Source organism: Lagenorhynchus albirostris, chromosome 18 (genome assembly GCF_949774975.1).
Source record: "Lagenorhynchus albirostris chromosome 18, mLagAlb1.1, whole genome shotgun sequence".
In the NCBI taxonomy this organism is placed as follows: domain Eukaryota; kingdom Metazoa; phylum Chordata; class Mammalia; order Artiodactyla; family Delphinidae; genus Lagenorhynchus; species Lagenorhynchus albirostris.
In genome coordinates, this window is record NC_083112.1 from 3015942 (window position 1) to 3031110 (window position 15169).

At 54.4% G+C, this 15169-nt stretch overlaps 1 protein-coding gene across 5 annotated transcripts in view; it reads right to left on the bottom strand.

The window, feature by feature from the left end:
* Positions 1–1965: 1965 nt before the first annotated feature.
* SPATA13 (spermatogenesis associated 13) overlaps positions 1966–15169 on the bottom strand; it is a 120553-nt gene continuing 107349 nt past the window's right edge. For 4 of the 5 annotated variants that reach the window (XM_060129488.1, XM_060129487.1, XM_060129490.1 and 1 more), the window contains 5 exons: positions 14018–14250; positions 10460–10589; positions 8363–8735; positions 7855–7929; positions 1966–6057 (listed from right to left, as the gene is read on the bottom strand). In XM_060129488.1, the coding sequence (XP_059985471.1) occupies positions 5879–6057; positions 7855–7929; positions 8363–8735; positions 10460–10589; positions 14018–14250 (990 nt within the window). In that variant the 3' untranslated portion in view covers positions 1966–5878. The remainder of the gene's footprint in view (positions 6058–7854; positions 7930–8362; positions 8736–10459; positions 10590–14017; positions 14251–15169) is intronic. The other variant, XM_060129486.1, reaches the window with a different exon arrangement.

Sequence of the window (15169 nt, forward strand, 5' to 3'; positions counted from 1 at the left end):
TGCACCCAATGCTGTTTCTCACAGAACCAACTCTGAGAGCCAAGCTGGAATGCAGAGGCCCCAGGGAGAGTGGGGTGCAGGGAGAGTCCCCCCTGAACAGAGATAAATCCCCTACCCTCACTGTGCCTCAGTTTCCTTCTCTGTATGGCAGGCAAAACATTACCAGCATCACAGGGCAGTGGCAGGGTTTAATTACGTCACAGGTTAAGGACCTGGCCTCTTGACCCCTAACTCCGCCCGGACACCTGGGTCCTTCCTCAGGGGCAGGCGTGTGGGCAGCATTCGGCGCTGCAGACAGTCTCTGCCTTCTGCCCTCCTGCCCCCTTCCCCACCCCGGGCCCCTTCCCCCTTCTCTGCCTCGCTCAGGGCTGAGGCAGGGGCCCCAGGTGCATCCTCACCCCCAGCTGCCTGCTCTCTGCTCGGCCCTCCCCCATCTGCATCCCAGCCCCGTGCTTCCACTGGGTGGTCCAGACAGTCACAGACCCACCCTCCACGCCATCCCTTCCTGGATCCGATTACAGCAGCAGCGCCCAGCACCCACCCAGGTGATGACGGGCACCTGCATCCTCGCCGAGCATCCTGACAGCGGCCTTCTCTCCTTTCTCATCGTCTCTGCTGGATTCTGTCTCGCCAGTCATCCCCCGCCTCTGGTTTTATGTCCGCCTTTTCTCTGCCCCTGGAGCAGTTCTCCTCGCCTAGACTCCGCCCGGTACAACCCAGCGCCCTGGCCCGCAGCCCTGAGATGGACCTTCCACCATTGGTGTCTCAACTCCCATCGCACTTGGATCCCAGCAGCTCACCCAGGGCTGCTCGGGGCTCCCCCTCAGGGGTCTGCGTGCGCCCTGCCTCCTGCCCCAACCCCCCGGAAAGGCCCCCATCCCTGAAGTCCTTCTAGAACTCAAATGTTTACAATGCACGCTGTGTTCTAGTAATGCTCTACGTGCTCGTCCCCCTGGAGCACACGCCCCATGGGAGGATCGCCCGTTTCACCGTCTGTCTGGTGCCCCATGGGACAGTGGCTCCCGGGCTGGGCCGTCTCCCCGGAACCCCTCTGAGGACGGCCCTACCCTCAGCCCTCTCCTCCCTCCACGGGGTGCCCTCCTGAGCTGCGAGAACTGCCCTCCGAGGGGGGGTTAGGTTCCAGAGCTTCCACACCCCTGGCCCCCTAAGCAAAGCCCCTTGAGTCCAGCCCAAGGAGGGGAGCCGAAGGCCGTTACGAGTAAACAACTGAGCAGGGGCGCTGCGGCAACCTTCGTGGGGATGCTTTCCTGATGACGGTCACAGCAACAATGGGCTATCTGCTTAACTTTGCGGAGCTGTTAATTAGGGAAGGAAATTCTTATCCAGCCCACTCACCAAGGCTAAGTGAGTGGGGCCACCTGCGGATCCGGAACCACCGGGAAGGGCCCGCATCTGCCTCGCGCCCCCGGGAGCCAGAGCTGTGCTTCTCACTCCAGTTTTGGCTTTGCCAGTCTCATTCCGATATTTGGTGGCTTCTTTCAAGTCGAGTGGCCGCTCTCTGTTCCCCTCAGGGCCTTCCTTCTCCTGCACCCACCCCAGCAGTTTTCATCAGTTCATTAGTGGATGATTTTTGCTGAAAAGAAATCTGTCAGTGTCCAGGCAGGGAAGGAGTTGCAAATCCCAGAAAGCCTCCTAGCACTCACTCTCCATTTAAAATATATGTTATGGGGCTTCCCTGGTGGCGCAGCGGTTGAGAGTCCGCCTGCCGATGCAGGGGACACGGGTTCGTGCCCCGGTCCGGGAAGATCCCACATGCCGCGGAGCGGCTGGGCCCGTGAGCCATGGCCGCTGAGCCTGCGCGTCCGGAGCCTGTGCTCCGCAACAGGAGAGGCCACAGCGGTGAGAGGCCTGCGTACCACAAAAAAAAAAAAAAAATATATATATATATATATATATATGTGTTACACACACACATACACACACACACACACTCCAATGCATTACTACAGCCAGTTTGGCAAATTAACTTTAATATACAGATACAAAACAACAAATATAGATTCACAGCATTTACAAGAAATCATTCAAATAACATTGTAAATTTTTTTTTTTTTTTTTTTTTTTACAAAATCTTCAGAGAAAATACATATCAAGTTACAGCGATCTTGCACAACCCAATTCAGCTGTCAACAGCCGCCTCATCAGTCTGGAAGCTGTCACTTGACCTATACAGATAACATCACCTTGAGGCCGGTGAGTTAGCATTGAGGGAACAGGTCACCAAAAGCCTTGCGAAGTAGGTAAGTCAAACACTGTGGACGCTAATATTTACAAAAAGAGACCGACTGGTAAATTACAGAATCGGTTACAGTATTTTCTAAATTCAAGTGTCAGATACTTAATAAACAACTGAAGACAGTAATGTTAAGTTTGTTGTTACGAAATATGCATCCGATATTTATGCTCCTGGGTTTGTTTGTTTTCTTCAAGATCACAGTTTCCACTTACTATTTTCCGAATCTTTGGGACTCCACCTCCGCTGCATCCATCCCGAGAAGGGCAGCGTCCGCCAGGTGAAACGTTAACAGGGAGGACTTGCGGGCTAAGCTTATTACAGGGACAACTGCTTTGGGGCAGTGGCCTTCTCGGTGTGCGCCTGGCGTCCCTGGCCTGTAAGCCACATTTATCCACGCTTGTTGGCACTGGACTGTGAGGGACACGTCTGTTTCTCCTCTCCTCAACAAAATATTACACCGCGATTTCTTCCCTAACTCCGGTGGTCGGGTTTCTCTACCCTGGCTTGGTGACTAAGCTGATCTGCACTGAGGAGAATCAGCAGTCTGGGCCCGTAGAGATTCCCAGCCGATAAAATGCCGGTGCGTGGCTTTTACAAAAGATTTCTACTGTGAAACAGGTTTTGAATTAAATGTACTTTTGCTCTGTGTCTAGACAACAGCAATGTAGGATTGACGGGATGTTCTGAACAGGCATGGAGCTCAGTCCTCGTATTACGAATAAAAAGGCACGACGATATTCAGAAGGAGTGTGCAGATGGGGGTGAAATGTTTTCAACTACAAAATCAGGTCTACGGCAGGGGGTGGGAAGAGATCAGATGTACCGAGAGCAAAAGACACAGGTGTCCCAGGAAAGCCCTGGCAAATCCCCGCCACTCTTCTTCCAGTTTGCAGGCCAAAGACAAAGAATGCCATTTCTCCAGGACTCCACAGGTATTCTGTTGTACGACTGCTTACAATCTACTGCAAGGTTGTTATACATGTTAGGCATCATCAAAAACCGAGAAGGCTGCTTTGGACCTGAGGCCATTTCAAAGGTCTTTCAACAGAGTTGGCAAACTCTGAAACATGATAGAGTAAGTGAAATTCATCAAAATCTTATGCCATCTTTATTGGGGGGGGGGGCGTGGTCCACCGATACCACGCAGTGTAGTGTTAAAAAGAGAAAAAGACAGACAGAGAAAGCGAGATTCCCAGTGAAATTCATACACAACCTGTACAGGGAGTCTCTTCGTTTTTTCTCTTTTTCTCTCCAAGTGGAACATGCGAGAAATCAAGAAGGAAGTTCAGGGCTTCCCTGGTGGCGCAGTGGTTGGGGGTCCGCCTACCGATGCAGGGGACACGGGTTCGTGCCCCGGTCCGGGCGGATCCCACATGCCGCGGAGCGGCTGGGCCCGTGAGCCATGGCCGCTGAGCCTGCGCGTCCGGAGCCTGTGCTCCGCAACGGGAGAGGCCACAACAGTGAGAGGCCCGCGTACCGCAAAAAAAAAAAAAAAAAAAAAAAAAAAAGGAAGGAAGTTCATCAAATGTAAAAACAGAACACCGAGCCATCTATCCTGTAGAGAACGCAGGCGTTTGCTAATAAACCCAAGCTAGACACACAGATTTGAAGAGGACAAAGGACGTTCTATCCTTTTAAACTCATTTTAGCAGTTTTCAAATCACCTGGAAATCCAAGCAGGAGCCACCGAGGATGGACATCTGACCAAGGGACTGTCACCACGTGCCCTGGTGTCCACGCTTCCTGCTCCTCTGTTGGGAAGCTTGAGGGGAGGAGGGTGGAGCCAGGAGTCAGGGCTTGGCCGAGAGACAGACCAGGGCTGCCGACAGCACGTCCAGCCCTTTGTCCCTGTGCTCTGGACAACGGGGGAGATGGGGGCCCTCTGGGTGCTTCTGCACTGGGGGTGAGTCCTCACTGGAAATATAACATGAGCAACTGATTTTCTTTACTTCCTCAAAGTAATTCTATTAAAAAAAAAAAAAAGCAACCCAACTGTTCACAACTGCCGTATAAACAAACAACTGTTTAGCACAGAGGCCCGACAATGTTTGCTGAGGGGGCCCACGAAAAGCATATTAAGCATAGTATTCAAAATGTGTCATTATATCTTGTTAGTAAAAAGGTCAGTTATATAAATGCAACGGAAATTGAGAAGTCTATTCAGAAAGGACACACACACACACACACACACACACACACACACACACACACACGAGCACGCGGACCCACGGCACCTCCCGAGGAGCTTCCTCACAGAAGCGGCTTCCGTGCCGGGACCTGGGCCCCGAGGTCCGCAGAGGCAGCACCGCCTGGGTCCCCCTGCCCCCCGGGAACAGCTCTGGGTGTGAGGAGGAGGGGGCCCACACCCGGAGTCTCAGGTGTCCCCTCTGTTAGGACCATACAGGTGTGTTTATTCTCAAGCAGGGACTGGGTAGAAAAGAGAAGTTTTGAGGTTTCAACACCAAAAAGAGATTCCCGAGTAGAAAACCACAAGACATGTAACAGGACCCCCGCCCGGTGCACGAGGTCAACGGAAAGGTGTCTCACGTTTAAAAGCCATTTTCATCAAAATTTACCATCGAGGAAAGGCAAGGAGGTTGCTGCCGACCGGCGTCGGCCGCGTGGCCTTCGCTAGAGCGGGCTGCTCTCTCTGAGTCTGGATCTATTTCGTGAGGTCTCTTCCATACGGAACCGATCTTCAGAAACCTGTCGACATGCTAAGCATGGCACGGCTGGTACTACTGCTCGGGGGCGTGGGACAAAGGTGGCTTCAAACATGGAGGAAGCAGGACCCTTGAGCCTCGTGGTTTTCAGTGGAAGAAGGTACGTGTCACTGTCCCTTGATCGGCGAGGACAGAGGCAGAGGGAGGAACAGGCACACGGATGCTCTTTTAAGGACACGTTTCAACTGGGAGGTCTGCACGTTCACTTCGTCCTCAAACGAAATGAAATCGGTTTTCCCACTGGAAGTGCACGTGCGTGAAGTTTCTCAGGTTTCTGCTCGGGGAGTGGCACACGGGCGGGGACAAGTGCACAGAGCCAGCAGCGGGCTCCCTGCCCCCTGAAAGCAACGGCGTCTTTGGAGCGCGTGGGTCTCTGTGCACCGCGGGCCCTGGACCATGTGCGCAGGAGCCTGCGGGAGAGGCCGGCCCACCATTTGGCGACTGCGTGGATGAGGAAGACGCCAGGGGACCCCAGGGCCCCGACGGGGCTGCGGTCACCGCCCGCCACGCCGTGACCCCGGCACTCCCCTCCCCTTCAAGACCGAAGGCAAAGTGGCCCTGCCCATCCTCCTCGGGGAGCCCCTCCCGGGGCCTGGACTGCAGCTCGTCCTCGGCGATGCTCCCGGCTCCCCGCCCAGCATCTCCAGAGCCCACTCCGATTCCCCAGCGCCGGCCGCCTCGGTGGGCTCACGGCGGGGAGCGGTCCAGGGGACACTGGAGCTGTGCGTCATGACCCCCCTCCCTCCCGAGAAGGCTCTGCGACCGCAGGCGAGGCCAGGTCCTCCTCACTGCGTCCCCAGGAGAGGTTTTCAGCACCGGATCCCCGTGCCACGTGCGGAGTAGACTCCTTGGACGGGGCCCAGGGGGGGCACGGGGGCCCCTCCCCCCGGCCCCCGCGTCACTTCCTGAAGGGGGTGAGCTTGTTGAAGGTGCGCCAGAACAGCGGCGGCTTCCTCTCGGGCTCCGCCAGGGCGAACACCTGCTGTTGTGGCGGGCTGGCGGGCACGGTGACGTGGCGCTGGTGGGCCGGCCGCAGGCTCTGGAGCGGGGGGGCCGAGGGGCATCCTCCACCGTAGCCTGATGCAGGGGTGAGGAGGGCAGAGGGCCACGGACTCAGCGCCGGCGGCAGCCCAAAGGGAAAAGCAAGTGCTGGTCCCCACGCCCCAGGCCGACCCTCCAGTCACCTCCCCCAAAGGGGTCCCGAACGGCCATCCTGACACACTCAGACCCTGTGTGCCAATCGGGACACAGACTACCGCACTGAATCCTCACTTAAAACCCTCCCAGGACAGTACCGTGACAGCCAAGTGACCGGGAAGGAAACAGAAACCCAGGGCCACTGTGTAAATTTCACCGGCAGGACTGGATCTGGACGTCTGTGTGGGATGGGAAGCAGCGGAGTGCTTTCTGTGAGAGCCTGGAGCTCACGCTGCTCGCCACTTACGGGATGCAATGATTTGGTTCCTCTGAGCCTCAGTTTTCCAATGTCTAAGATGGGGTAACGGTGCCCACTGGGTTGTTATGAGAATTAAATGAGTGAATGTAAGTAACGTGCTTAGAGTAGTGCCCTGATACCTCATCGAATTAACCAAAACTGTTTCTTTGGAGCTGGCATATAAAACCTGTGCACAGGTGGTCAGAAAGTTGTGTTATATTAGCTACAAGACCACGCGCTGTGAAAGTCAGCATGGAGAGAGGAGAGAGTGGGAGTTTGGGAAGAAGAGAGGCCTCCGTCCACAAACCCTCCCTGCCCCTGACCTGCCACAAGGCTCTCCTCCTCTTCCAGGGCGGCAGAGAGGATGACACGGGAGAACTCATGGTAAGTGCAGGACAGGTGACCCCCAGAAGCATGAGAGCTCCTTTGAACTAGCTGCCTGGCCGCTGAGCCAGTGATCCTTGGAAGATATGGACGGGAACTAGTGGATCCCAATAAACTGGTATTTACCAGTCACCTGCCATCCAAAGTGGAGATGCAAGAAATACTTAAAATGAGATTTTCTGCCTTGAAGATATCTGTTAACTTAGTGTGTGTGGGGGGAGGGGGGGCGGCGGCAGGAAATTCTGCATTTGAGCAGAGGAAGCAGGGCTTTGCTAAATGCTGTTCTGGTAATAAATTCTTCTCGGCCCATCGGTCCTGGGCTCAACTGGTCCTTGTTTTTGCATTTTCGGGTAGGAAAATACCCAATGGGATAAATTTCACGTGAATAAAGTTTGCAGAAATACAACATGTAGTTTTGGAATAAGAAACCTTATTGTTTCATTTCTGTTGCGCTGGACTATTTGTACTATGCATGTGTGGACTCTGGGGTCCGTGTCCCGGGCCTTGGTATTTTGTAAGAGCTGCCCAGGTCATTCCCACAGAATGTGCCTACGGGGTAGAGAATCCAGGCCCTAAAGAAGCCAGAGGATCTTCTTTTGCTTTCGCCCCCTGCTTGACACAGTGAACTGTGACATCTTTTTTCTCATCTGAACTAGGACATGCCTTCAGCTGATAAGCAGTCTGGGGTTGGAGATTTCCTCCTCACATGCCCCAGACTCCTGGGCTGGTTGGCCTGTGGATGGATAATCCCTCCCTCTGCAGGGGGGAAGCTCAGAGGGCAGGGCAGGGGGGTCTAGAAGCTCCTCGGCCCCAAGTCAAACACCTTGTACAGACTCCTCTTCAAACGTAAGCACGTACTAAAGGATGTTCAGAACCAAATGCAGATTTGGTTTTTAAACCGTCCACTGCTCTGAACTATCATCTTGTTTTACCCACACTTCTCTCCTTCACTTAAGAGTCGGTCATACCTAACAGCTTCGGGCATTTCTCCCCATTTTAATTCCAGTACTGACATACACACGCTAAAGAGGTGAAGAACATTCTTCAAAATTTACCTTTTGACTTTCCATGTCCTGCCTTTTGAGCATTTAACATGGCAAGTTTCTTCTGACTTTCTGAAATTTCCACTCCTGTGTTTAGAAACAAATGTGATATGTATTCAAAACAAGTGAAAACATTTCAGAATAAAACCTGCACCGAACCCACATTAACCCTGAGGTCTGCTCCATTACCCAAAGCAAAGGGCCTTAATCCTTCAGGAAGTGAGTATAAGGGGTTGAAGGGAGTGGAGGAGGAGGACGATTATCACCAGGATGGCCACACCACCACTCTCCCTACCGGGACACGTGAAGAGTGACAACCCGCCTTCTAAGAGTGGGCTGGTGCCTTCAGCCTCAGTTTCCTCATCTGTGAAATGGGTCCAACAATAGGACCCACGGCACACCTGTCCCTGTCGGTCTTGTAAGCAGGTTTAGGAATATCAGGACCTGCAGCTCCCTGGTCTTTTCCCCGCGGGGGGTGAACCGGGAGAGGCGGGGGAAGGGCCAAGACCCCAGGGCTCACCCATCGCCCGGTCCTCCTGCACCCGCCTGCGCTCGTCCCTGCAGGCCTGCAGCCACCGCGCCTTGTCCTCAGGCTTCTTGGCACAGAACAGGTGCGCCTCGTCACCCGTCCTGCTGACCAGCTTGAAGGCGTTTCTGACGCCGAGGGTGCGGGCACCGTCGCGGCCGTCCTCCAGGTCCACGAGTTCCACGGCGTCCATGTCTGTGCTGCCGCGGTAGTAGAGCACGTCCCTCCGCAGCAGGTCTTTCTTGCAGGCCACCAGCTGGTGGTCAAACAGGAAGAACGTCCGCTGCTGGCTCTTGCCCTGCCGGGTGACCCTGGTCAGCTCCCCGGAGTGGATCAGCTCCGAGCTGCGCTCGAGGATGTCCTGGCCCTGGAGGGAAGGGTGGACACATGTCCTGAGGTGCCCTGACGCGAGGTCTTAGGGTACCGGGCATCGGGTGGAGCTGGGGGGGGAGGCCCTGGCATGAATCCCCACGGGCGGGCCAGTTACACGAGGCCCACGTGCAGGGCAATGCCTCAAAGGCCGGTCAGACCTCGGCCGTCAGCCTCCTTGTGCAGGAAAACTCTTCTCTCTTTTCCCTATTCCATGGGAAAATGTGATTGAGCCCCTATGTTACCTGAGGGGTCTCCCTTATCAGAAAGATCTGGTGAAAAATTCTGGATGGGTGGGATCCAATCAGGATCCGAAATGGCAGCTGGCCTGGACCGACCCCCGAGAACAAGGAGACCCCTGTGGCTAGGGGCTCAGTGCTGCAGACTCGGGGGGCTTCTATGCAGCTCCCCGGCATAACTAGCTCAGGGTCTTGGAAACAAGAGGCCAGATGGCAAGCTGCCAGCAAGAAATTGGTAAACTTCTGACAAGAAATTATCCCCTAAATGTCAGAGTCCAAGAACAGGAGGAGAAACACGCTTCTGTAATATTTAGGTCGGCTCTAATCCAGTGTAACTTTGTGGTATCTGCTAGGACACTGGCCTTTGACTGTAAGATTTCACCCTCCTCTAGTCCCGGTTATACACACTAGTTTTTGGAGGCAAAAGATCTCGACTCCGAAATAGCTTTTCTATTTACTTGCCTACAGCGATTCTGTGCCCTGGACTCTGGGCTCACAGGAGACTTAGATCCACGGACCCCAAGGTCCCATCTGAACTCCCAGAGTCCATGAGGGCCTTGAAAGAAGAGTATTTCTCTCCGGTGTTCACTGCTGTCACCTGCTTTAGTTAAAGACCTAACTTCTCCATCCAAACTTTCACAATCTTTGGGGAGAGTGAGCTCTGATCAATTGATCTGATGCAGGATGGCTCTTCCTGTGTCTGAAAACCATCCGAACAACGTGCGCTATTGTCCTCGGTGATGGCCTCAGGGGCAGTGGTCCGTGGGTCCCATGCTGCTCCCTCACCTTTCTGTGCTTCAGTTTCCCCATCTGTTAAATGGGGTAATAACAGTTCCTACTTCATAGGACTATTGAGAGGGTTAAATGAGTTCATATATTTAAACGACTCAGACCAGCGCCAGGCACGTGTGAACACAGTACAAGCACTAGCTACTGTCACTGCTGTTCTAACAAATAAAAGCGTGTGTGTGTGCGTGTGCGCGTGCGCGCTAGGCCATCGCCACAGGCTGTGTATCAAGTGCTCCGTGGCACCGTCTCACGCGATCCTCACAACAGCCCTACGAGATAGGTAACGTTTCCCTCCCCATCATACAGACGGATCATCAACCTCGCCCAGATCACACGGGAGTCACACTCCCACCACGACAGAACCTGCACTCTAAGGTTCTCCAGCTGCTCTCACGGAGCCCACAGCCAAGCAGGAGAGACAGGGTGTACGCAACAAACTGGTCACAGACGCTCTTCAGAGCACTCCCTGGAGGAGGTGGAGGGTAAAGCTTTGACTGCTTTAACAGTGTGCATCAAAATATCATGCCATTAAAGCCAAGAGCACAGGGCGCCAATCACGGGACACAAAGTGGGCCGTCGCCTTAGACGACCACAGGTCGGGGGTGTGTGGGTCGAGATGCGCGCTGAGCGGGGAGGGTTCCCAGGTGCCCCGCGCCCACGATGGACCGCAGGTGGGGGGTGGGCTCCCACGTACCTCCCAGCCCACGATGGACACCTGCCACCGTGCTATCTTGTCTATGCTTTCCAGCTTGCGTTTTCGCTCATTGATCAAACAGGCGACGTTCTTCATGGCCTCGTACGCTGCCTTTATGTTCCTGTAATCGCTGCAAAGTGAGGGGTTAATTTTAACCACGTAATGGGCACCTTGCAAATGAGGACCTACGAAATAATACATTCCATCTGTGACTGTACACTGACAGTCTAGACAAGATGGCCTTTAAACAACAGCCATTGTTCCCCTTCCCTTGTTCCTTCGTGAATAGGCTACAGTTCGCAGAGGTTAAGGGAGCCGACCGAATGCCACCCAGAATTCTGTGGAATAAGAATGCTGTCGTTCGTTTCCCAGAAGCCACAGTGAAATGAAGCAAAGGTCACAAGAAATAAGTTTTAGTCACAGTGATGACAGATTATTTTCATTAATAAAGAAAAGACAGGCCTCTGTTATTGCTCTAATCCTCATAGAGCTAGTTCTGCCATATAAAGTACTTCAGTGATCCCCACCCATTCTCAAGAGGGGTGATTTGCTCTGAGTCAGGAAAGGAGGGGAGGACACAAGTGAGTTACGTAACTGCGGACACGACCTTTCCCTCATCCACGCAGCTTTACTCCTGGTGCTTTCTACCGGCCACAGTCAAATCAGACTCACATGTCTCCCCCAGCAGCTCCTCTAACCCTGGAGGCACCAGGAAAACTGAAGCTCCGATCTGCACACAGGCTGCCAGAGAGTGTGTCTGGGGCCGGAAACGTTTACATTCAAGTCTCGCTTCACGTTAACAATTCGGGGACATGTAAACCGGTCGCCCAGCTAACGAGCTAAGTCTTCCCCCCCCCCCCACCACGCTTTCCTGTGTCTTCCAGGACACACAGAGCCTCTGGGTCTCAGGTGGACTGGATTGCAGTCCTCCTGCACAGCCAGGAAAAAAGCCTTGGGAGCAGACTCTGCTGTCTATGTACCAAACACCGTTCATCTGCACTTTTGAGAGGTCCCTGGGCATCCCCGCTACCCCATTCCCGGACAGACCAGACCCCACTGTCTTCAGACAGAAGCGGAGCAGAAAAGAAGAACAAAGTGACACACAGGGGCTGCCAAAATAATGGGAGCAAACACCCCCTCAGAAAGGGCTCCAGCAATGAAGAAAGTGTGCAAAATAATTGCACTTTTTTCCCACAAGTTTTTCTGTACAATTCCAGGAAAGAGGCAGAGTGTAATGGTTTTTAAAAATATTTTGTTTTGTTTTACTTCAGACAAGGAAATGGGCTTTTTGTCATTTCTTTTAAAATGATTTGTTTTGAAACAATCAGACTCTGCAGATGCCTCACAGTGAAAAATGCCCTTAAAGGAGAAAAGCTAAGTGTTGAAGGGTGATGAGCACACTCCTGGCATAGCTTCCCCGTCTTTCGAGATGTTCTGCTTCTTAATTTGCTTATTTATTTTCTCAGGTTCCTCATCACGATGACATTTTATTTTTTAAAAAATGTCTTCAAATTTGTGACTCGCTTGACTTTGCTATTTTCTTTCTGTCAAAGTTTTCTGATTTTTCCATCAGAAAAAGAAAAGCATAACATAGCTCTTTCCTTTTATCTATTTCAATCAACTCCTTTCTCTTATTCCTTTCACCTTAATTCTTGAAACTAACATCATCATCTGGGTATGTTGTTTAGCGACCCAGCTCTTTCTTTCGACCTTCTGATCTAATTGCGAAAAGACCCCTGTCCCAGCCCCGTCTCTCCGCAGGAGTCCAGGCGCAGAGGACAGAAGAATGACTCGTCCCCCTCATCCTCCGGAGCAGGCGCTACCGTGGAGAATCCCACTGCTCTCGGGGCAACAGTTAGATGTTGAAACCCAGAGCCGTGCCGTGTGCTGCAGCGGATTTCCTCTGGGCACGATTTCTCCCCGCTCCCTTTTCTCACTAGACCCCTTCAAGACTGTCCTTCCAAGGGCTGCAGGTGGAGTGAAAGCTTTGTGCCGTGACACGGATGTCACGGATGAGGTCTGGTTCTCATCGAAAACAAAAAGCTTTGTCCTAAAACCTTGCTGGACGACGGCTGTGTCCCCACTGGCCTGCCAGTTGTGGACTGCTGAGAACACAGCGAGGACCCCATGGCTGCCGGCGAAAGGGACCCTGCGGTGGAGACCCTTCCCCACATCTCAGAGAGGGGGCAGGCCTGCTCCAACACATAATGGGTGACAGCTCATGTACAATCACAGCACGATCAGACGTTGTTCTGTGCATGCGGGGAAGTGATGAGTTGCTACTCGGTAAGCAGAGATCAGTATTTTTGGGTCCCTCAGAAGAATTCACAAAGTAAGCCCCAAAGGGAGATGGAGCACTCAGGTAACCATGACGAGAAGCCCTATGCTCAGAGACGGAGGGAACAGGGTGGATGGGATCAGGAGACAGAACAAGCACCGATCTGGACCAGAAAGGGCTCAGAGCCCAACAGGATCTCAGGAGGATGTGCCCCCCAGTGGAGCCCACACACTACGCTACACCCTTGAGACTCCCTGCTCTGTTTCAGAGTTCAAATTTTTCTGTGTCCTCACCCCTCTGCGAAGGAACTTTTTGTTCCAGCATATAACACAGCCAGCCCTGCATGCCTAGGGGTTCTGCATCCGTGATTCAGCCAACCGCAGATTGAAAATATTTGGGAAAAAGATTCCAGAAAGCTCCAAAGAGCAAAACTTGCCACAGGCCAGCAACTATTTACACAGCATTTACATTGTATTTATAACTATTGACATCGTATTAGACATCAGAAGCCATCTAGAGATGAGGTAAGCTATCTGGGAAGCTGCGCCCGGGTTATACGTGAACACTGTGCCGTTTTCTATAAGGGACTGGAGCATCCTCAGATTTTAGTGTCCAGGGGCCCTGAAGCCAATCTCCTCGGACACCGAGGGCTGACCGTACTGCTCTGAGGGTGAGCTGGCCGGAAATATCTCAAGGATAAATAAGAGGAAAGAAAGTATTTCTGAAACTGTATTCACACCAGTCTATTTTTTTAAATTGTTTTTATTCACTACTGAGTAGCTACAAGAGTATTTATAAAACACATGTCAATTATAATGACAGACAACACAATAAAAATCCCCCACCTGCTCATGACACAGTTTAAGAATTAATTCTTATTTTCTAGTATCTCTAGAAATGGCTATTCGGGAGGCTCTTCAATGGCCCCATTTCAGTAGTTAACAACCGTAAACTTTCTAAACGACCTGGAAACGTCTTCCCGACAGCTGACTGAGAGCACCAGGAGGGCACCGCAGCCCTCCCCGCCCCCTGCCCCCCGCCCCCGCACCGTCACCGCTGCCCCGCGCCCCACTGCTCGCTGCCCCCCACCCCGCCCCCCGCTGCACGCCGCCCCCCCTCCGGCCCCGCACCGTCCCCCCCCCCGGCCCCGCACCGTCCCCCCCCCCCCCCCCCCCCCCCCCCCCCGCGTGCTGGCATCCAGGGGAAGCCCCTCCCCTGCACCCGCCCCCAAGGCCCCTGCGGAAGCTTCACGTGACCCTGCGTCCTCTTCGGTGCCTCACCTGTGCTCCTGAGTGGTGTACTTGAGCAGCTCGGCCAGCTGCAGCGGGTACTTGCAGATCTTCTGCACCGGCGTCAGCAGGAAGCCGTCAATGGCGATGTCGATCATCTGCTGCAGCAGGCGGCAGGCCTCGAAGAAGTGTCGGTAGCGGCCCTGCTTCATCAGGCCCGCCAGCTCGGCGCAGGCGCCCGGGTGGTTGTTGCAGTACTCGGAGTAGATGGCGAAGCCTTCTTGCTGGGAAGGGGGGGCACAGCTCTGTCAGGACAGGGCGGCTCTGGACCCTGACGAGGATGGACAACACCCAGCGCCTCCCCCCCACCCCCGGGGAGGTTCCTGGACAGGGGGCCCCGTGGGAAGGGGCCACGTCCAGACCCTGGGGGTGGAGGGAGAGGCTGCCGAGGACGCAGAGTCCTGGCCCACGCCAGGCCCCTTCCACAGACCCTGAAAGGGCGTGTCGGGCACACAGGCCGCCCTGGGGAGCGGCGCCCTCTGTGTCACCCCCTGTGTCGCCTGATCCAGGAGAAGAGGGAGGTGCTGTCCCTGCGCCTGGCTGCCGCCTGTCCTTTCTCCTCTCCCGGGCAGGTGGGCGCAAAGCCCCATCTCCTGGTCACAGGTCTCCTTCCCACCCTGCCACCTGCCATCCACGTAGGGGCCACCGCCTCCCCTCCCCCCCTCCTCCGCCCCTCCCCCCCTCCTCCAGGCTGCCCCACCCCCCGGGATTCCGAGGGGGCCCCACCCAGCTCCCTGAGGCTCCTCAGCCCCAAGGCCGCCGCCTTCACACAGGTCCACCTGCCCGCAGCTGCGGTGTCTTCGGCCTGGGTCCTACCCCAGTTTATACCCGGCTGTCCTCTGGCTCACCACCTCTCCAGCCAAACCCCTCTTTCTGCGTCCCTGATGCTGTCACCCTCGCCCAGGCCCACCTCCCTGTTACCCCAGAAGCAGTGACACCTCTGTCCCCAAGCTAGGCTCTCCTGTCCTGCACAGCAAGATCCGCGTGCCACCCTGCAGCCTCACCTTGGCTGACCTGGAAGCTTCTCTCCTACGACTTGTTCCCGTGAACCTCCTGCTCTGGCCAAACAGTTCTCCTACGAAGCCCCAAACAGGCCCAGAGCCACGGGCCCACCCCTGCAGCTGGAGACGGCCACCAGCAACA